The sequence below is a fragment of the Cydia strobilella genome, chromosome 8 (assembly GCF_947568885.1).
Source record: "Cydia strobilella chromosome 8, ilCydStro3.1, whole genome shotgun sequence".
NCBI classification, from domain to species: Eukaryota; Metazoa; Arthropoda; class Insecta; order Lepidoptera; family Tortricidae; genus Cydia; species Cydia strobilella.
The window spans coordinates 15,773,021-15,796,753 of record NC_086048.1 but is presented as its reverse complement, the minus strand read 5'-3'; the positions used below and the strand labels follow the sequence as shown (position 1 = coordinate 15,796,753).

At 38.0% G+C, this 23,733-nt stretch overlaps 4 protein-coding genes across 7 annotated transcripts in view; 2 read left to right on the top strand and 2 right to left on the bottom strand.

The window, feature by feature from the left end:
• Positions 1–23,733, top strand: part of LOC134743744 (uncharacterized) — a 467,732-nt gene that overhangs the window by 217,835 nt on the left and 226,164 nt on the right. The window lies entirely within an intron of this gene.
• Positions 1,018–11,943, bottom strand: LOC134743735 (CTP synthase). 4 transcript variants are annotated; one of them, XM_063677360.1, is made up of 11 exons: positions 11,601–11,943; positions 11,340–11,510; positions 10,764–10,981; positions 9,812–9,841; positions 7,151–7,315; positions 5,723–5,844; positions 4,976–5,230; positions 4,159–4,451; positions 3,456–3,684; positions 3,190–3,287; positions 1,018–2,434 (listed from the first exon to the last, which is right to left on the bottom strand). In XM_063677360.1, exons 1-11 carry the CDS (start codon positions 11,773–11,775, stop codon positions 2,334–2,336), a joined length of 1,857 nt encoding a protein of 618 aa, XP_063533430.1. In that variant the 5' UTR covers positions 11,776–11,943; the 3' UTR covers positions 1,018–2,333. The 4 variants fall into 4 exon arrangements, with proteins under 4 accessions (XP_063533430.1, XP_063533431.1, XP_063533432.1 ...); XM_063677361.1 differs by having other exon boundaries at positions 3,199–3,287; positions 11,601–11,942; XM_063677362.1 differs by lacking the exon at positions 9,812–9,841 and having other exon boundaries at positions 11,601–11,940.
• On the top strand, positions 12,329–14,080 carry LOC134743685 (U1 small nuclear ribonucleoprotein C). Its single transcript, XM_063677282.1, has one exon. The coding sequence runs from the start codon at positions 12,448–12,450 to the stop codon at positions 12,937–12,939; it is 492 nt and encodes a 163-aa protein (XP_063533352.1). The 5' UTR covers positions 12,329–12,447; the 3' UTR covers positions 12,940–14,080.
• The window catches only part of LOC134743725 (mucin-2), a 100,466-nt gene continuing 96,002 nt past the window's right edge, over positions 19,270–23,733 (bottom strand). The window contains exon 7 of the mRNA XM_063677337.1: positions 19,270–21,175. Coding sequence (XP_063533407.1) covers positions 19,632–21,175 — 1,544 coding nt within the window. The 3' untranslated portion in view covers positions 19,270–19,631. The remainder of the gene's footprint in view (positions 21,176–23,733) is intronic.

The following is a 23,733-nucleotide window of genomic DNA, read 5'->3' as shown; positions in this document are numbered from 1 at the left end:
ACATTCCAAACAGTGCTATAATCTATATATTTTTAGAAATATATTTATATCCATCTTCAATTGCGCATTACAACAGCCATGTAATCACAAACATTTATAATTATAACATTATAATCACAAATAACAATCACAACTTAAGGGGCCCACTGACTATCAGTCCGCCGGACGATATCGGCCTGTCAGTTGTTCGCAACTGTCAAATTTTTGTTCTAACTGACAGGCCGATATCGTCCGGCGGACTGATAGTCAGTGGGCCCCTTTAGACAAAACTAATAATCATTCAATTTACCTATACTCTACTTTTTAAACTATAAATTTCTGAAAACTGTAATAGATGTCATATATTAAAGAAAAAGTGACGAAGCCCTCCAGTGGTGAAGGCCGGATTCGAACCGGCGTCTTTCGGCGGCGGGGTGGCCTAGGGGTTCATGGCGTTAGCCGCGATAGCTAAAGACGCCGCTTTGAATCCGGCCTTCACCACTGGAGGGCTTCGTCACTTTTTCTTTAATATATGACATCTATTACAGTTTTTAATTTATATATAGTAGTGTGACTACTTAAAAAAAAAAACAAATCAAAATATTTAATAAAATAATTTGATTTGTTCCCAAACTTGTTTATAAATTTCTGATTTATTTAAATTGTTAAGGAATGAAATATACAAAATAAGATCGCGATGTTGCATTGTTATAAATAGAAAGATAAATCTTCATTCCAGTAATTTATGGTTAGTAAAATAGAGTATAATAATAATAAGCACTAACAAGGTTGATGATACGAAATGGCAGTTACTTTTAATCATTTCTAAAGAAAAACATTTGAAGGTGCGCCCAGATCTTGTGACGAACCCTATTCGTTCGCTGTTCGCTAACGGCTCGACCACGACTTGCGGTGGCCATAGGTAAGAGTGAGAAACAGCTATCCGACCTTTCGTTCCCACCTATGGCGGGGCTGTAATAGTACTTGCGTCTTTGGCGACATCTGGATGCGCTTTAACTATGCATACTTTTTATATCAACTGTTACAAACTTCAGCTCAATTCAGCTAGCGTATTATAAGGATTTTGTCAATATAAAAATTAGTTTCTAAAAAAAATATTCTTAAGCTTATATTATGGCTTACGTGCTACACGTATTCATGCATGATAGAAAATAAAGTTATTGAAATATGTCTTAACCAAAATTAAACACATTATATGTTATAAATTGCTTGATGAACGGAAATCATAATAATGCATATTATTTCGAAATAGTATTTTATACAATCGTGATATAATAGAGAGCTTTTCAGTCGAGTAACGTGTTTAAGCAACGAAGCTTGCTGAGTTGCTTAAGTTAAGGTACGAGATTGAAGAGCTTGATTATATCACTATTGTATACAATACTTTTTCTACGAGACAAAAAAATAATACTTTCAACTAGTAGAATCATATACTTAAGTAACTTAAGTAAACAAACCAAAAGTATACAGCTAAGATACGCGAGCTGCCGCGGCCCGCGATACCTTCATACTCGTACGCGCACCGGCCGCCGGGCCCGGCGCCCCCGGCGGGTTGGTCAACGACACCTCCTCGTAACTCATGAGGCCCTGGTACCTGCTCCGCGCTAAATTCAATTTCAAAACAGTTTTTTTTCTCCATTTTGGCCACCGTAGCCTATGGAGACTAACAAGCAACGCTAAGCGGTTTTCGTAGGATATGGATGTTGCTATATGAAGGGTGTCACATGCGCGTTTATGATATATGAAGCAATTGTTGGCCAACCAATCACAAAGCAGATACGACGCAGCAGCGTGTTTAAGTAGGCTAATTTGCATTGAATCGAGTCTCCTTAAACAAGAAATATTTTACTGAAATGTATGAAGTTCTATTTTCAAAATTTTTATAATTGACTAAACCGTATCGATAAAATTCTTATGCTTGAGTCGGAAGTGCCATAGACTATCCAACGTTGAAAAGAGTAAGGTTGTAGTGTTGCATGCGACGTTGTAATACACAGATTATACTCGACGAGTAGAAAAAGTTTATTTATAGATTCATTTTGGCGAATGTCAAATACTATACAACATAATACATACTAAAAATACTTCGCTTGAGTATAAAACATTAGTAATAAGATACATTGTATTGTAGGTGCTTGTTTCAGCTTAAGTAGTGTTAAAAACTAAAAATCCATATTATGCTGTATAATATCGACTAGAAAACTTAAACATAAATGTAACTGCTCCAAAGTTAAGCTTATACTAAGTTCACGATGAGTCGTGAACGTTTAAAAAAGTGATTGTTATTTGTGAAACCAAAATAACTACTTAAACATAAGTAATTTATCTTATTTTTAGTTAGCTACTCCATTAACCTGTTTCGGTTTTCCGTTTTCAATAGTTGTTTTTTCTTCTGTTAGGCTAAGAGATGAGAGGGATATGTCGTCTTCTTCATCTGGAAATATAGAGAACACTTAATAAGAAAAATTTATTTATTAATTCAAATATTCAGTGCTAAAGTATTGATAATTAAACTTGACCAATGGCGGTAGCATGGTCGCGTTTTGATAGTCTGTCACCATGCCTGTCACGTTCTAACAAGTATTTAAGAGCGAGTGAATAAAACCCGACCATGTTACTACCGCAACATGTATAAAATATAATCCATAAACGAACATCATATACATTTGAACGTAAAATAGGTACTTGTAGGTAATTTAATACATGAAATACATCACATAATTTAGTACTAAAGAACAGAAGGTTGTGACATTTAGCTACTCAAATAGGGAATATTACGCGAAACTCTGCGTAGGGGGCGCCAGGGCGCCACTACCACAATCTGAAACTATTGTAAAACAAGAAAATTTCGAGCGATAAAGAGGCAGATAGCGAAATTTCGGATTCGCGTTTCCCGGTAGGTCCTCTGTAAACAAATCGCCTTGCTGCATCAATGTCATATTTTATTATCTCTGTAAATTTGTTAAAAACCTGTTAAAGGTACAGTATGTATAAGTTACTCTATGGTTTACTAAAAAGGCTAGTCCTGCACTCTGGTGGCAGAACATTGCAGTAATATTCCCTATTGGTCAACGACTCAGGCGGCATTAGGTAGTCTGTTCTTGATCTATTCAATACTACTCACACTAAGTATACGTGGTGAACTTTCAAGTTTGTACAGTTTTACTTGCCACAACAAGTTTTACTTACAACACTCACCAGAACTGACGTCAGACAGGTTCCTGGGACTCAGCCGACACCCTTTAGACATGTAGTTCTTGAGTTTACCCAGCGACGCGAGTATTAGTCTGGAAAAATACAAATTCTTCAAGTTAATATGAAGTAATTTTTCACGCAAACCTTAGTTTTAATAATAGCATGTTTGTATTGTAATTGTACTCGATGTATTGGGATTCATCTCGTACCGGTGCCTTGTGTGTGTGTGTGTGTGTGTGTGTGTGTGTGTGTGTACTCACCCAAGGAACGGTGGACTGGGCGACAGCGGGCGCGACAGGTACTCCGGATGAAACTGCACCGACACATAGTACGGGTGGTTCTCGACCATGGCGACCTCCATACGGGTCTTGGACTCGTCTTTGCCGACGAATCTGAGTCCGCCGGCTTCTAGACGCTCGATGTACTCCGGGTTGACTTCGTACCGGTGCCGGTGGCGCTCCTCAATCACGTCGCGTTTGTATAATTGAGCTGGAAATAAATGTAAAATAGGTTAATGGTTGTGTGAATAGAAGGAAGTAAATGTGTAAAATTTCGTGGTTGCCTGTCACAGTAAAATTTTCGCAAAATTGAAATGTCTGGAAAGTTTCATACATAGTTCTCTACTGAGTGAGCAGTCTGTCGATTGTGGTTGGATTCTAATTTGAATATAGCGACGGCTAAGCCATAGCAGTGGGCGCCATTTTTGCACAGATAACCAGCAAGTCTAAACACACTGAATAACTAACTTACTTATTAGACTAAGCTCCAAATAAGTTTTCCTCTTCCCCAGCCACATAGTGCCTCCCATATTCCCCGGATGGTGTGTCTGACAAATTCGATGATGGACACTTACAGTCCAGACATATTACGAATTCCCAAGCGTGTCAACCCCAAGTAATTTAAAAGCGAGGCCGAAGGCCGAGCTGCGGGAGTGCAGTGCTTCCAAGCGTTTTACCAACTTACTTATTAGACTAGGCTCCAAATAAGTCTTCCTCTTTCCCAGCCTCATAGTGCCCCCCATATTCCCCGGATGGTGTTCCGGCATGTCTATCACCAGCTTATCTTCACACTGCGGATTCACTTCTGTACTATTAGCCCCCTTCAGACCGAGAACGTTTCTCGCAAATTCGATGACGGACGCTTGGAGGCCGAGACATATGCCTAGGAAGGGTTTTTGTGTTTCGCGGCACCATTGGCAGGCCTCGATCTTGCCTTCCATGCCTCTTTGGCCGAATCCACCGGGGACTATGACGCCACTGTGGAGAAATATGTTAATTAGTATGATAAGTAGTTCCATGGCGGAGGGCGCGCTGCCTTGTGGGATGCAACTTGTGTTAGCACTAATGCTGCATCCTATTCGAGGCTGACCACAAGCTGTGCTGGCTCAGCAAATACGTAAGTTCGGTACTTTCCAAATATATAACCACAGTCCAATAAATTGGGAATAATTCATTGGTGCACAAAACGTGTTGCACTTTCCTGTGCCCTCACAGTTCACTAATTGGCCCTATACATACATATATAAATAAAATATATTCCTAAATTGCTGTTTTTATGCTTTAATTGTCTTATGTGTGCGTTCCGGCTAGTCCAATTTTATGTTTAAAAATTATAATTATGGCAGTTTTCATATGCACTAAACTAAAATAGTAAATAGCGCCATCTACAACAATGGCGTTATACATATGTACGAGTAATTTCTTTGTTAGTCTTCTATTTACTAGCGTCTGTTAACGCCCTTGCTTTCTTTGTGACTTCTTAATTGATGTGTTTTACTTACTCGCTTTTGCAAAGATCCTGCCATGCCTTATGATAGCTAACCGGGTCGTCAATTTTCGTCTGCCGCTCCAAAGACACAGCTTCTATATACGTCAGATTTAATTTGCTACTAGCAGCGATACAGGCGTGTTGTAAAGCTTTAGTTACACTTGCGTAGCTGTCTTCTAGTTTAGTGTATTTGCCGACTAAAGCTATGTTGACTTCTTTCCGTAAGTTGTCTACGCGTTTGGCTAGATTGCGCCACTTTTGCATGAATCTGGAAAACAAAAGTAGTTTAGAAACTAGGTAACGTTATGATACCCGTTAAGCTATTGTTAAAATGTAGGTTAATGATGTGCGAGGTTTGTTTGCCTCCTTTTAAATCATTAACGAGAGGATGGAATAAAAAATAAATATTAATATGTATTACGAATTCAAAAGTTACTCTGTCCGTCTTATCTTTTCACAGCTAACCCGATTTTGATGTATTTTGGCATGTACTTCACATTGAACTAGATTGATTAACATATATAATTTTATCCACCCCCCCGGGGAGGAAGCGTAAATGAACGCGAATGAAGTAACTGAGATAAATGTACGAATCAATAAATGTGGAGAGCTGCCTATGTCCTTTGACCGCTAAAGACATCAACTGACGCGTGCGGTAATGTCCCGTTCAAAGGGTAAAAATCAAGAAAAATTTAATTCAACAAGTATAGGTCCTTCTTTTTTTTTTCTTACTTGATAGGTAATTACAACGTTCACTAACCTGCCGGGCCTGGGCATGGAGATGTTGAGCTGCAGCCGCTCGTTCAGGTACGTGACGACGCCTTGTGCTTCCATCAGCAGGGGCACGTGGTATACTGAAGTCAAGTCGTGGATGCAGATTACCTACACAATTTAAATAGATTTGATATATTAAATAAATGCCTCCCATGCTAGGGGTAATTAGATTAGGAGAAATATATATACAAAAAGACATATATAGTGGTTCTGAGATCTGTATTTATACTTCGTCATTTACAAAAAAATATGAAAAATTACTGATTAAAAAACATTTACACTCAATTACACTCTATAGCGACACTCAAGGGGTCCGGACCCAAAGGGTAAAAACGGGACCCTATTACTAAGACTCCGCCGTCTGTCTGTCTGTCGGTCGGTCACCAGGCCAATTTTCACAGATGATGTCATTTCTGTTGCTGCTATAAGAACAAATACTAAAAACAGAATAAAATAAATATTTAAGTGGGGTTTCCATACAACAAACGTGATTTTTTTGCCGTTTTTTAAGTAATGGCATAATACGGAACCCTTCGTGCGCGAGTCCGACCGCACTTGGCCGGTTTTTTGACGCTATAGAGTTTTCGTTATATAGAGAGAACAACTATAGGCAACAAATGACGATGTTGTAGGTGAATAAATAAAAATAAAGAAAAAAACATACTAAAAGAACTCTAAGAAGTATAAACGAAATATATATCATATACAAGAGAAAAAATTACCAAGGCCTCCAGTGCCCGGGCATAGTATAAACAAGGCAAAGTATGTTATCTTCATACAAACGCACCGCGCGCGACTTGTATGTGTGCGCCACAGTATCTATGCGTCGCCGCACGCACACTCAAACAAAATCTCTACTGGCGCTCTGAGAAACAGGTCGAGATTTTGCGCGTGTGTGCGTGCGGCGACGCATAGATACTGTGGCGCACACATACAAGTCGCGCGCGGTGCGTTGTACGAAGATAACATACTTTGCCCTGTTTATACTCATACTCATACTCATTTATTCATAATATTCTTAAAATATTACATATATTATTATTATCATCACATAATTGATAATGAAAACAAATTATGTCTAGAATTAAAATTACAATAAATCATTATGTTCATTAATGAAATAAAACTATGAAAACGGATTATATCGCGTATATTAAATTTATAATACATCCCGACGTTTCGAAGCCTTTACAGCGTTCGTGGTCAACGGGTGACAACGGGTTCGAAACGTCGGGATGTATTATAAATTCAATATACGCGATATAATCCGTTTTCATAGTTTCGTTCCTTGCTTCCTAAACAAGTGCGTGTGGGTTTGTTGGTATACTATGGCCCGGGGCTGGAAAACGAACAAGCATCCTCTGCTTACACTAGATTTTACGTTGCGTAGATTAAAAGAAGGTATGTATCTCACCTGATCCGGGGCCACGTGGCAGAAATTAGATATCTTCTCCTTCACGGTGTGGTTGATAGGCTTCTCAGAGCGACACAGTATCAGGTCTGGCGACAGGCCCAGACCACGCAGTTCTCGCACTGAAGACTGTGTTGGCTTTGTCTTCGGCTCTCCTGTTGATTTTGGCTAGAAAAATAGAGAATTACTTTTATAGGTGTTTACTATGCAAAGATTTATCAGATACTTTTTATGACATATGACTCAAGAGGCATAAATATCAAGCTTTTATGGATCAGTCTAAATAGTCCAATCATATCTTGCGCTAACATAGTGTAGTTTTACATTTGCTGCATCAAACTCTTTAATTTAAAGCTCTTCTTTTGATCCTTTGTAAGTTTGTACAAAATAAGCATATGTTCCGTCTTATGTAGTTTAGTTGTAGAAATAATAAATGTAAAGGTAAATGGAATCAGAATTCTAAACATATACTGTTCTTTTCTTCTCTATTTTATTCAAGTAATGAGACTGTAAATACTGAATCATGTTCAAACTGAATGAGGGGAAAAGCAAAGGGTTATGTATTTAACCCTTAAATGCATGATTTTTCATTTTTGGTTTGGTTTAAAGGTGCGTTTAGAAACTTAAGCTTTTTTCTGTTGAGTCCGTGAGCTGTCCAATGCTTTGTATACATTTGGCAACAATATGCATTTAAGGGTTAAGGCAACACAAATCTCACAATATCATACCTATTTAAATAAGATGAATCGTTTTGTTTAGTGAATGAAGTATAAAAGACATATATGTATTGTTCACATTTTTTAACTACACTTACTTTTATTAAAAAATATATATATTTTATAAAATAAAAAAATAATAATTAAGAAGTAATTATCCTCTTATTATAAACTTTTTAGTAGGCATTTTTACACACTAACACACGCACACACACACACACACACACACACACACACACACACACACACACACACACACACACACACACACACACACACACACACACACACACACACACACACACACATACAAACAAACACTCGCTCACACGCAGCAACATATATGTTAAAGTATGCACAGCTATCTGTAAGTTTCAAAGTAACTCTCTGTACAATTTGTACCAATATATACCTATATTAAGAAACTAGTATAACGAAACTGGGTCCTGTAACACAGGGTTTCCTAGCTCAGGACACAGGGCCGTGATTTATTGTATACTGTTGCACAATAAACTTTTTTCATTTTTCATTTTTTTCATTTTCATTTTATGCTGGGGCCACACTAACGGGAAACGCGTTAAATATCGCGTTAATTTGGTCAAACCAAATTGTCAGTAAAAAGGGACAAAAAAAACTATACTCATTTTTTTCTTTTAGGTGTGTTTCTTCTGGGTGGGTTTCTTTTTTCTAGTGTAAGACAAAGATAGTATGATTGATGACAGAGATTGTTTGAAATGAGACAGTCCTTTGACAAACTATACGGCCACACTGGGATTATCGCGATAATCAACGGCGTTTCCCGCCTTTTCCCGTTGGTGTGGCCCCCATGTGGCCCCGGAAATAGGTTCTTCTTGCATTCAATAAAAAAATAACATTAAACTTTATAGATAAAAAATAGAATTCTTGAATTTTTAGGGTTCCGTACCTCAAAAGGAAAAAAAGACGGAACCCGTGGGATCTATCGTGCGTCTGTCTGTCTGTCCGTCTGTCACAGCCTATTTTCTCTGAAACTACTGGACCAATTAAGTTGAAATTTGGTATACAATACATATGTAAGTTTGTGACCCAAAGACAGACATGTAACGTAAACAAACTAATTTTAAACATGGGGGCCACTTTTACGGGGTAAATGAGAAAATTAAAAAATAAAGTTTTTCAAACTATATCATGTTACATATCAAATGAAAGAGCTCATTGTGAGTATCTCAAATATATTTTTTATTAATTTAAGTATAAACAGTTTAGAAGTTATTCAAGACAATAGGCAAAAAATGACCATTCCCCCCCTCCCTTTTATCTCCAAAACTACTGGGTCTAAAATTTAAAAAAAAATACACATAATAGTTCTTTACCTATAGATGACAGGAAAACCTATTAGAAATGTGCAGTCAAGCGTGAGTCAGACTTAATTACTTCGTTTTTGATCTGACCCCTACGGGTTTTTTAAAGACATTTCATTCATGTTTCACATAAAAAATTGTGTACTGTACGGAACCCTTGAAACGAGAGTCCAACTCGCACTTGGCCGGTTTTTATATTTATGTGCTTGTGTTTAATATCAAACAATATGTGATTTAACAAATAATATAAGTATGTATACTATGTATTAATAACGGGTCACTCACGTGTTTTACGACGGACGCAAGCTCCTGATGACGCTCCTCGGTACGGAGTGAAACATGTCGAGCGTTTTCGACTTGAAACACGTGAGTGACCCGTTATTAATATATTTAATATGTCTATGTCTCACGGAAGTTTCGTTATTAATATGTATACTATGTATAATATTCATATGCCAAATAATACACACCAAACCTATATATAATACTAATCTACACCAAACTACTTCTACTTGGCACCATTTAATAAATTCTACTATAATTATCTAACATGTGTGCAATATACATGTTAAGTGCAAGTGCATGCAAATGCCAACATTAAACTTTACTTGTTGTCCAAAAGCAGCAAATGGCCGTGTCTGGGAAAAATACAATTTAAACATAGACCATTAGCTGTGTAATGTGTTTAAGGAATTAATTACAATGTATTTAATATTCATGACAAACAATACTTTTATCCGGTAAAACTGGCTTCCTGTGTTGTTCTAATTAATGGAAAATGAACAACAAATTTTGTTTAAAATTTTTGCAGTTGTTAGCAAGTTTCACTACCATCCAATTTATTTGGGAATGATAGAAATGTTTCCAGAATATAGCATATTCCATGGTAATTAATTATTTGCTATCATGGTATGGAAAAATATAATGTTGCTTGTCTAAATTAGTTTCATAAATAATTTGTTTATGTTACATTACATGTGACAGACCGACAGACTGATAAAGGTCATTTTAAAAGTTATGTTAGAATTTGTTTTTAAAAGGACAAGGTTTTATACAATAACACACACATGTTACAAAAAAAAACATGTAAAAGCCACTAAAGGGGCCCACTGACTATTAGTCCGCCGGACGATATCGGCCTGTCAGTTAGAACAAAAATTTGACAGTTCCGAACAACTGACAGGCCGATATCGTCCGGCGGACTGATAGTCAGTGGGCCCCTTTAGGAGGTAATGATGACTTGATAAAAATGGATAGCCCTTCAGTGCCTATTTAATGTGATTAGTGGAATTGAACACTGTCTTTGTAATATGACAATTACAAAAACAGTGTTAATCAGATTCTATTGAATTGTTAGCAAACATATTTCATAGCAGTTGATTATGTTTCTAGTACCTACCAAAAAAATAATATAATTAATCTTTACAAATTACATGCAAGAATGTTTAGTCTGAGAAAAGAGATATCAGAAAACTTTTCTGCAAGGCGGAAAAAACCTTATTAACAGACGCACTGAGGTCTCTTTTTCCAATAAACACCAAAAATATTTTTTTTACTTACCATTGGTATTAGAGAAACATGAGCACAGCAGAAGTTTTCTCTCTTCACTCGGAATTGAAACTGCCTAAAAGCCTCCACAAATGACATGCCCTCTATGTCACCAATAGTCCCACCAAGTTCTACAATGCAGACTCGAGGAGGGGTGTTCTCTGCGGTGACTGGGATGTGGGCTACACGTTGCACCCATTCTTGTATGGCATCAGTTATATGGGGAATAACTAAAGTAACAATATAATAAATTGTTAGATTTTTTAGAAATTTTCTTTGAATATTTTGGTTTAGCTTCTTGTTGGAATATATATATATATTTTTTTTTATATGGAATGGATTCATTTTTATGATTGAAAGGCACTTCTTTCTAATTTGTCAAATTATTGGTTGCAGCAACCAAAATTCATTGGTCCCTATGATGACATTTTAAGTGGTTTTGTCTGTAGTTTCCTCTAAAGATGTGTTGATAATTTAAATGAGACATGACTCAAATGAACCTTCTAAAATTCATCATATTAACCTACACTATCTAATCCAATAAGCATACTTAGGAATATTTGTATTCTCAGAATTTATGATGCGTACCCTGAACTGTTTTGCCGAGGTAGTCACCGCGGCGTTCGCGCTCAATCACCTGCTGATATATCTTCCCTGTTGTTATGTTATTGTCCCGATGCAAGGTGATGTCCAGGAAGCGCTCGTAGTTGCCAAGATCAAGGTCCACTTCCCCACCGTCGTCCAATACGTAAACTTCACCTACAAAACAAAAATAGAATACATCCGCTGCAACGCAGTTTATTTAGAAAGCTTCCTGCGACGCTCCAATACGTTAAAGGACACACTTACCGTGCTCGTATGGAGAGAAAGTGCCTGCGTCGATGTTAATATACGGATCGATCTTAATAGAAGTCACGTCGATGCCGCAGCTTTTTAAAATAGTACCGAAAGAACTTGCGATGACACCTTTTCCTACACCACTTATCACTCCTCCGGTAACTAAAATGTATTTCATATCCGACATTGTGATGTTCACACTAAATCATTTGATAACGTGGAAAAGAGATTTACGACTGAACCGTGCTCCCGTTATATTAATTTCAATAATGCTAGAAAAAAAAAACCAATCAAATCAATCTAGCACACCAGTCACACGTGCAGACAAACTTCATTTGCGGTGACATATTTCAAATACTACTTATAGCGCTTAAATGAGCAGTCAGTGCAATTCCAATTAGACAGTTTTCCGTTTGACTTAAACAGCTCAAGGTCCTAATTGTACTTTGGAGTACAATATCACAAAGTATTTTTTTATACCTTAACAATATAACACTAAACATACCATAAAAATTAATTCTTCCTTCACTTAATCAAATAAGTTTACTTATGGCTTTATTAATTCGTCAAAAACTAGTAAATTAAATTAATTTTAATTATAATTTCTTATCGTCTAATTTTACTTTTAATTGAATAATAATTAATATGTTGTACTATTTGTAACACAATGATTGTGACCAATAAACGATTTGGACATTATACAATGTAAAATAAACATGGTAACACTAAAATCCATCTGTCAATTCAACTGACATTCGTGTTTGCAATGCAAGCGTTCTTTCGTCGAGTGTGATTGCGATTTTAGGTTGCACTTTAATTGTTAATTACAGTATACATAGAAACTTTAGTGTAATACAAGATGCCAAAGTATTACTGCGATTATTGTGACACATATTTAACTCACGATTCACCTAGTGTGAGGAAAACACATTGTACCGGCCGAAAGCATAAGGATAACGTGAAATTTTACTACCAAAAATGGATGGAGGAGCAAGCTCAACATCTCATAGACGCTACAACCGCTGCATTTAAAGCTGGAAAGATTGCACAGAATCCGTTTGGCGGTAAAGGTGCTGCTATTCCCCCGCCATGGGATCCCTCAGTAATGGGCCCGGGAGGACCGCGACCGCCCGTGCCTACACCCGGAGGCCCGCCTGGCATGTTGCCCCCGCCCGCTATGGGTCCCGGAGGACCGATGGCGCCACACATGATGATGGGACCGCACGGCCCAATGCCGCCTATGATGGGAATGCGACCGCCAATGATGATGGGTATGGGCCCTATGGGCCCCATGGGTCCCATGGGTCAGATGCGACCACCGTTAATGAACGGCCCGCCTATGAACAAATAGCAGAAGTTTAAAGTGAGTGAAAGACGATAATTTAATACATACAACCATAACTCATTAGAAACATTTACCTGGATTTACTGATACATAGTTTCATTTTAACAAAGTTGACTAAGAATAACATTCAAAGTTTCAATGTGTTAACCTTTTTTATGTTTTACCTATTTCTGAGCACCTTGCTTTCTTCAATGTACATACCAAACCTGGGATAATTTGGGGCACTTATACTAAAGTGACATAGCAAAATACTTTATCAACAATTAAATATATCGATGTTGCTGTCAACATCTAGATGTTATTCAAGATAAATGATTATTATTGTTTTATCTGGATTTTAAAATAAATACACTTTTAATTTTAAAATTGATTTCATAGTGTGATTTTGATCGAAATTACATTGGTATACTTTTATTATCTTGAGAGGCTCTATATCGGACATGATATCGAACCTCGTTTTAGTAGTCGTGGATTTTTCAGTGAACACATATGCAGGGGGGTGTCACTACGCAGTTTAGGTATATTTGGCCGGCGCACAGCCCGGGCAGGTGTATGGCAGTGGGCTGCCGCTCGGCTCGCACGATAGTGGTGTCACGTGGCGCTCGCGCAAAATTGAAAATCTTTAGTTCCCTAAGTCTTTACTTGTAATAGTTAGTTAAAATAAACATCCTTAATTTATTGAATATTGGTCGCCCAGAAACAATATTTGGAACTAACTGACATATTTTCAAAGGAATACGGCTGTGGCATACCTACTTTCGTGAGGATCAGACATACTATCTCCGGCTAAAAATGTTTACAGAATCAACGATTGTAATTCCTACATATTTATCTTAAAAATAATAAATCAATAGGTATAGGTACAAAAACTTGTCAAGTGACAACCCCGTGCCGACACTCACAGCTCGGTCATAAAACTGCGGCGCGCAAAGAAGATTCACGGTTCGTGCGCGGTTATAAGTTTCAATTTTGCTTGCAGGCGGCGAGTGTAGGTATAATTTTATACCTAAACCTGGCTTTTGTGAAGGAGTGAATTTTCTGTACAGTAGTACTATTAGTTATTCTGTGACATATGTATAAATATATATCGACAATTAGACATCTTACTTATCGACATCAAACCCCTAGAACGTGCCCCGAGTTAGCACAGGTATGGTACCTAGTCGGCTCATAAGTTCTGTCATATACATAGTATCAAATAAAATCAAAAGTTTATTCCGTATAATTTGTACAGCGTTTGAAAGCTTATAAACTAGAGAATCTAAATGTATAACATTTATTCAAAATGACCGCCATAATTATCTACACAGGCTTGAAGTCTTCGTGGCCAGTCGTCAATGGATTCACGCACCACTTTCATGTCGATATTGGCCACTGCCGTAGCAAGAGATTTTTTCAGCGAGTCTAGATTTGCATGAGGTTTTGAGCACACCTTTTCCTCTAAATACTGCCATATTTTATAGTCTAAAGGATTAAGATCTGGGCTAGAGGAGGGCCAATCTTCATGCCGTATAAAGTCGATTTTATTGGAGGCGAGCCAGGCTTGTGTAGACTTTGCCTTATGGGCTGGAGCAGAGTCCTGCTGGAAAACCCAATGCTGGTTTAGAAACATCGTATGGGATAGTGGTTTCACAATATTAGTCAACACCGTGTCTTGGTACACTTTGGCACTAGTTTTTACTCCTTTCTCACAAAAATGCATACTAGTGACGCCCGCATAAGAAACTCCCAGCCAAACCATCACAGATGAAGGGTGATGACCTCTTTGAATACGGGGAATGCTATTAGACGCTTCTTTACTATTGCGAGCGTACACTCTATCATTTTGTTTATTACAGTTTTCTTCTATGTCAAAAATTTTCTCGTCCGAAAACAGTATACAACGGTGCTTATTTTTAGCGTACTTCTTCAATAAAGCTTTAGATCTTTTAAGCCTTAAAGCTTTAAGCCGACCATTGAGAAGATGGCCAGTTTTTCGTTTATAAGCACGAAGTCTCAGGTCTTGATTAAGCACTCTTTTCACCGTGTTTTTGCTCAAACCCATCTGGAGGGCCATAACTTTTTGTTTCCTAGCGGGATTTCTGGCAATGCGTGCCCTAATTGCTTGTACAACCGCTGGAGTCCTAGCTGTACGCGGACGACCGCTTCTTTTCTTGTCATTAAAACTAGAGACCTCACTGTATCTTTCTATGGTACGATACACAAATCTTAGAGAGAATTTTAAATTTTCAAGTAGCTTAAAAATTTTAGTCGGCGAGTGACCACAACGATATAGTGCAATTATTGCGGTACGGCTATCTTTAAGCGTCCACTCCATGTTGAAGAAAACAGAAAATTGCAAAATTATACTACTCAAATATTTAATAAAGATTCGAAATTCAAATGCAGAACGGTTTTTGTTTTAGGAGTTCCAAATTTAAATTTTAAAGGCCAGTGACAGAACTTATGAGCCGACTAGGTACATATAACTAATTTTTATTGACACCCCGAAATGATTCAAAGTTGGTATTTTGTGACTAAATGATTTGATTTGTTCTTTTTCACCAATGTCTAGTAGATTTTTCTAGGATTAAGGATAGGGGTTGACAATCTTTAAGGAAATGATGTAATTATAATTTGTAATAGACCGCGGGCCAGGCACAAATTTCGTCAGTCATCGCCTCCCGGGCCAAAACTCGTATAGCGGTTAACGGCTATGTATGATGAACCCTCGTAAACGTCAGCTGCCGCTCCGTTGGTGGGTTGAGGAATGGCAGCCACCGAAACGCGTAACACGGTCTTTCCACCGCGATACAACTGGCTGAAGATTTGTTTTATTAACAATAGCATCTAAACTATCATCTGACAAAGTATCACACGGGAGGCGATGACGCCGATGACTGAAAAGAATTTTCTTTTTTACATGTTCATGTGACCAGCTGACGGTCTTTCCACAGCGATACAATCAGCTGACGATTTTGTTTATTCACAATAGCATCTTAACTATCATCTGACAAAGTATCAAGCGGGAGGCGATGACTACATTTTTTTATAGACTTATTTGCTGCCACTCCTCAATCCACCAACGGAGCGGCAGCTGACGTTCACGAGGGTTCATCATGGGATACCGCCGTTTAGCCAAAATATTTTTCGCCAAATTTCACTTCCCAACAAACTTATGGCATCAGTTTCATTTCCCAAATGAAATTTTAGCAAGTTTTTATTTCGCAACCATTTCATTTCGCAACCCCATAGTTGGGAAATGAAAATCACGTACAAGGTTGGATTGGAGGGTAGGTTGGATTATGTAAAGTTGGGAAATGAAATTCGGCCAAATGAAACTTTGGCGAAAAGTTGGTTGCCAAGTGAAATTCTGCAATGCAATTTTCGGCGAAAAGGCAGTAAACTTTCATCATACATAGCCGTTAACCACTATACGAGTTTTCGCCCGGGAGGCGATTGGTCATGGAAATCTGTTCCTGGCCCGCGGTCTATAAGTCCCATGCAGCTCCCAAGCCATGGATTGCTGGTTATACAAGATCTAGGATATCATTGAATTATATTTGTATATTAAGTAAAACTGTGTTTTTTTACAACCGTTTTTCTATCATGTAGGTAATAAATAAGGGTGGTATTCCACTTGTCCAATATTTGTGCATTGCGTCTCATCTCTCTCTCTCTCTCTTTAGCCCTTTTCTACCCTTCGGGTATAGGCCTCCTTCATTTTGCACCATTCGTCATGGATCTGTGCGACCTGGCCCCTATTTCACCATGGTGACAGGTGTGACAATTATCGACATCACTGTTGCTGACGTCACAGGCCTCCATGACCAGACAGGAAATGAGTTCTGTGTCGAAATTTCTTGATAATTTTCGTGTTTCTTGCGACAATTGTCATTAGCTTCGCAAAATAAGTACTTATTTATTGGAGATATATTGGAGTTTGTCAAGGTTGAAAAATTTCTATGATGGTAATATTAAATTTTATTTCTGTCTTTATAGAAGAAAGCAATCAGAGGGGTTACCGCGAAAACCGAAACTCGAAAATTGCAGGATTCTTTCTCCTTTAGGCCCGAGATACACTTGTAAGTTTTACATACGTAAGTAGGGACAAAGCTATTGGTTAGAATGAGATAATGATATTCATCTCTTATTCTGTTGTATAGCTGTGTCCCTACTTACGTAACGCATCGTACTACGTAGGCGAACGCGAAGCGAAGCGGCGCGGGGGCCCACGGCGCGCGGCGTTCGCGTTCGCAACGAGATCGCCCACGTAGGACCAAAATCTTGTCTTGAGTATATGCAATGAAAAACTTTTGTGCCTAGGGCCCTGGAGACCACAGTCACTTTTTCTTTAGCGTGACAGTCATTTTTTTGCAATTATTTTATTGTACTATAATGTAGCTATAACTAAGGGTACTTACTAACAATGTTTTATGAAATTTTGAATGTTCTGAAATAATTTTTTTTTTTGGCAGAAACAGTCATATTGGTAACTTCAGTCAGCCTCAGCACTTTTTGTACTGCAAATACGAAAGTAGACGACAAAATAAGATGGAAACAGATCATTAAAGCTTCACATTAACTTAGCCAGCACAATCTTGTAAAAGGTTTCTTAAAGTCCTACGGATAGTTTGTTTTCTAGGGTTACGTCTGTCTGAATCCTGTTCCGAATGATGTGCCTCCCCATACTCAGTATAGATGTTCATTACCATTACAATCAATTCAATAACAAGGAGCATAATCAGTACAAATGGCATCAATATAGTTATGACCATGCGTGCACTTTCCGCGCGTAATTTTTTAGATGATTCCTTGGTATATTCCTTTAAAATCATAACAGCAAGGGAAATTTGAAGACTTATACAAACGATTAGCACGTAGCACTGGAAGAACCGGGACGGCTTATGGTTAAATAACTCGCCGATGAGTTGCGTTCCCATAAAAACATACACGGATGTAATAGCCACTGGGGTCAGTAAAGAAAGTTCTACATCACTCGATCGGTTACCCATTTCAGTGAAAAGATATATGGTGTTAAGAAAAATTATAGCTAACTTGATCCACATGCTTTTAGTTGCAGAAGATTTGTTTTTCTTTTCGGAAAGTACTTTGTGGTACTTTGAAAGAACCTATCAATCCTAGTCATATGTCCACCTGACAGACAGATGAATTAATTGCTTTTAATCAAAGAGTAAGGTAAGTATATATATAAGGCCCATTATACTTAGGCACTTTACTCTTTGGCCCAGACCCCAGAGGGCCCACTGGCCCACCACGATCATCAAAAATCCAAATTGCGTTGCCTCTCTATCGCTCTCGTGTATTCTAGTGATACGGACTACGGAGACAAATAGATGAACGAACGAACTAAAGTGGTTCTCGGCAAATATAATATAAATGGTTTCTCGTAGGCCCCCATCGGGTCACTAAAAGTAGTTGATAGACTCATATATACTCACTATAAGCTCATTTTCCTAAAGAGCTTACTAGATACAAAAAGCCCGCGCAAGTACGTTACCAGACATGCGCCATGTGCAATTGCAATAAATGAACCTCCTTTGCGTATAGCATATAAATGACATTTTGTGATATATCAGTCAAACAAATAATATGCAAATATCACTTAACGTTATAGTAAAAGCGTGGATGTGATTGATTATTTATTAATAAAAGCCTATAACCTCGTGTCCCTCTGCTGGGCATAGGCCTCCCTTTCGATTTCCATCCGTCTCGGTTTTAGGCGATCTTCGGCCGACGGCCAGTCGTTGAGATAGATCTTCGCCTGGGCTTGCCAGCTGGATATTGTAACTTTTCTTATCTATTATTCTTAGAAAATATAAGTGGGATATAACCAAGGTATGATGTCAATTATGTGATACCTACTCCGTACGTACGTAATAGTAAAACTGAACTAATAGTCAGTGGATCGAGGCGTAAACAGTGCAGACGATTCTCCCCGCAGTCGACAAAAGCTAAGGAAGTTAGGTGAGTGCCTTTTTGCCCCAATTAAAATTAAGACGATGTGTAACCCTTATGACTTGGATGAAGAAAAGTCTAAGGCCAGGCGCGGGAAGTTCACAAAACCACGCAGCTAAAGATGCTGATACAATTCCTCGCCAGTGTGCTTGCGAGGGGCGAGCTCTCCGTTTATTCTATGGTTTCGCATAAACGAGAGCGAGTACATTGCTGTTAACAGATTAGGATCTAAGCTCAAAAAGTCACTTCACTTATTTAAATCAAACCTAGGTACATTGGAGTTTGAGTTATCATTAAAATGGGGTGAAGTTTAAGCAACTACCTACCTATCTCTAGTCGAAAGTCGAAAACGAAAAGGAAAAAAAAATAAAGCACCAGTTATTTAACACGTTTTATTAAAATTGTATCCTAATAACTTCAAAAAGTTTTAAACACTACCTGAACAGTACCTACTGGTTAAGGTACTCAATAAATACTTACAAACTAGTTTAAAACTAAGTAGTTGTAAAGTTGAACTATTTACAATACAGTTCATAGAACATTGGCCCCTCAAGACCATATTAACAAATCTTTTGAGCTTAAATAACTTATCATCGAAGATAAGTCACTGGTAGGCGATACAGTGGTGCCGGGACAAATGGCACTTTAAGCAAATAGACTAGAATAAAGCTTCTATCAATTTTATTGTTTTGTATTTAAAAAAATGAAGCACCGCTTAAGTTAATGCTTTAGTAGAAATATCATAATGCTGTTTCTAGGGTGGTGGGTGAAGTCTTTCCTCGTTCTGGAGATGATTTGCTACGAGTAGAGGGAGCCTCTGCTGTAGGACTTTTAAATGATGTAAATTTAGGTGGAGATGATTCGGGTGGGCTGCTGAAGAATTCTGCTCGCTTGGCTTGCAGCAATTCTGTCCGAGACAACCCATGTAATTTACCGAAATCGGAATCAATCGGGAACACTCCGTGGTCGGCTGGCTCGAGGAAATCATTGTCGGCTTCTAGAGTATTCTCATTTATCGGGATCAGGTTTCGTCTGGCCCCGAAATGCTGATTAGTGACTATGGGCACTGTTTTACACGGTACGTTGTTTGGAGAACTATCGTGCTTTTCAGCAGAACTGTTTGAGTTTTCATCTTCGTTGTTCGCTTCTGGTATTGGCGTAGAGAGAACGTCAGATCGGGGGCTAGAAAATCGCCATTGTGACTTAGGAGAGAGCAGTATTTTGGTTGAATTCTTGTGTTCTTTGATTAATGCATTCGTTCTACCAGGTGAGGCTGGCTGAGGTTGAGGTTTTATTATTTTTCTCTGCGTGTATGTCTTAGGAGATCCGCTTAGATCGAGAATATTAATTTTGCTTCTATTGGTGGGGGCAGGTAGAAGTTCAGTTTTTTCTTTGGAAAGCTTCAGCTGTTCCACCGCAGACAGTTTGTTAGATTTACTTTGAGGATTAAGAGTATTTAGTTTGACACTGTGCTGTAAGAGTAGCTTTTTGAAATCAAGTCTCGATGTTTGAGGTACGGGGCCGTGTCTGTCTGCGCATGTGGTATCCTGTTTTTGCACCACATAGCCGCGACTGGGAGCCGCCATAACGTGTTGCCTCTCCGCCGGTGACCAACTGTTTCTGTTTCTCGGGTCTCCTAGATAGCCTGTCTCTGGATGACGCTGATTACCTTTAAGGTATAATGAGGTCTCGGAATTGACTGGCGACAAACTAGTAGTAGATAACGCAGGTGATTCTGATCTTTCAGCGCCATCTCTTATATTCAGTTTCTTTTTACTTTTATGTATAACCGCATAGAGTTCTTCGTTCGTCATTGTTGATTTAACCGGGGAGAGTAGTTTAGAAGAGAGATCGACTACGTTCTCTTTGCTGGACGGGGTAGAAGATTTGAAGGAACCTGTTGTCCGTGGATCTATGGGTGAAATTCTAATTGAGTCGTCACTGGGTTGGATGGGTTGAGAATTTGCTGGCTTTTCAGTTAAACGTGAAGAGGCAGTAGCAACGTTGGGAGGATAGTTGAAAATAGTGCGTGCGTCGGTGATGGGTCGTCGAGCGCTCGGCTCTAGAGTGCTTCGCTTCGGAAGTGTCCAGAACACTGGCTCTTCTCTCACTGGTTGGTTTGCTGGATTCTCGTAATTGACTACTCCGTGTTTGCCTCGCAAGTGGGCGGTTTGGTATTTGTACGTGGTGGGATTGATCGTGTTGAATTCTACTCTTTGACCCTTTTGGACTAGAGTTAGCGGCGGATTCGAGTAGGGCTTGTCAGCACTGGAATGTCGACAGTCTGGAATATAAAAAACAGATAATGAGTTGGAGATCGTTTTTATTTACTAATGCTATAAGTACCAGAAATGTTTAATTATGCTAATATTTTTTAACAGGCATTAACGTAGGTAAATCACTGCATTTTAGTCGATATTTTTCTTTAAATTTACAAGTATAGGTAATATATGTATAATCATAAGTATCATAACAGTGGATGCAATTGAAAACTTTAACGTAATATGCTAATATATAAATCTACTACATATTTATGGCACCAATCCATACCATTCCCATAAGCCTAGAGCTAGGTAATTTCTATCATAATTAATATAATTATTAACAGTGAAAGGCTACAATAGTGATCAACCATTACTTATGATACAGATTATGTCTTGCGTTAATATTAACGTATCTAGCATGTTGTATCTGGTCTATGTGTTCGTGAATACAATGATAAATTAGTAACGTGAATTTACAGAAGTGCATGGTATTTTATTCTTTCTTACAATTTCATACATGGGGTTATAATACGTATAAATTATAATGTTAATGATATGGTTAATATAGATCACCGCATTTCTCCGTGTTAGCTTGTGAAAGGTGTATTTGCTAGTCGAGCTAACTCTTCATGCAGTGTAAAAATCAAGTCATGCCAAAAAAGCAACACAAAACTTTACCTTTGAAGAACTTCGTGTTAAATGTCACAAAGTGGAAGCTATCGCCGTCTGTGCAAGCCATGTGGGATGAGTGCAATTAGAGAGGAACTGAGCGTCGGTTCACAACCACCGAGATCCGGAGACTAGGTGAATCCGGTTGCATACCGAGCGCGACGAGTCGAGCGCTGAAGGTAAACTAATATACTTTGACCTCGAGATACTATATAATCTCTATTAATCAGAGGTCGCAGATATACAGGTTAGCCTCGGGCGTGCGATCGAAGTCGGTCGGTAAGCGTGGAATAACACCCTTGGTGTTAAGACAGCTTTTCGTGAGTTTTTACAGTTTTATAACGCTCTTCGTTATGACAACGGCAATTATACAAATTAGTTGTGTTACGTCTATTGTGACGGGGTCCAATCACGGATGACCTAGTTTGTTAATTAATTAGTTCATTTTTTAATTGTTAAGTGTCCCATATACTTGATTAACAAAATCCAGTGACTCGTGTTTACAAATCAGTGCGAAAATAATGAGGTATTGGAAGACGGTTAATTGCGAAAAATCCTGTTTTAAACCTTACTTATTTTATATCGTAAATGTTGTCAAAACAGAACTTTTATTTCTTAAATTTAGAGCTCAGTGCTGTGCTAGTGAGTGAGGTGAGGAGCGGAGGTGAAGATAAATGAAATCAGTGCGTTAATTCACAATGACTCTATAATAAAATTAATTACAAAACACAGAAGACACACAGAATAACACACCATGCACTTACAAACGAAAAAATCGTGAACTAATCGTAAGCTGGGCTGGTGCGAAACCCCACCATGCATTCTTTCCGTGTCAACATTTAATAAAATATAATACAGTGCTTCTTAAAAAGCTAAATGATAAAAAATATCTAGTTAAAACACGAATTTAGTCATCAAAAATAAAAATTCATATCACAGTATTAACAAGGCAAACATTTTAGGAAGACGAAATTTTCAAAGGACGGAATTAATTAGGAATATAATATAATAATCATTTCATTGTTTTTCACTTATCTACCTACTCTATAGGTATATGGATCTACAAATTGATCTAATTAGAGTAATTATATGATGTTGGCCACATTGTCTAAGTCTTATCTAAAAGCGTTTTATTTCCACAAGTACCAACAAATCGGGTAACAAATTATTACAAATAACTATAAAATTCAATTATATATTGTAAAAATAAAACTGGGAATCCTATCTACAACTACCAGATTTCAGTGCCATAATCTGATTCAGAAACTGATAAAATGCGAGCTCGATGCATTGAACTATCTACAGGTACAGTGACTTTAGTAGGAGAGAGCGGACACGACGGCGGTGAATGCAGTATACAGACATCATCGGGGTCTGAGTCCAAAATAGCAGTTAAAATATCTAAAGAATGATCTCTATTGTCAGGTATGAACGCGACAGAATGTCGTTTTGGCATTGGAGTAGTAAAAGGACTTAAAGCTAATGCTGATAACTGAGATTCAAAACTATCGTTAATATGTGAACTGCTGTTATTAGAATATTCACAATTTTCCGAATCATTTGAAAAACTTCTATGGATAGGCTTTGGGGATACGGAAGCTGGGTAGTTTATTTGTTCGCGTAGTAAATCTGCATTGATTTCAGCTTGAATCATTTCTAGAGAGTCTACTTTCTTTGAGTTACTGTTAAAAGTTTCAAGTTTCAAAAGCTTTTTAATGGGCATAAGAGGTGAATTGGCAAGTTTGTAACTATCACTACGTTTAACTTTATTAGTTATTGATTTATCAACGTTTGGAGTACTAACGTGATTATTTCCAGCTTCTCCATTGTTATTAATGTAATTTCTATGCGTAAACATTTTCAACACTTCTGCTACTTTACTACCAGATTTGCTAAGTTCGTGCCGACA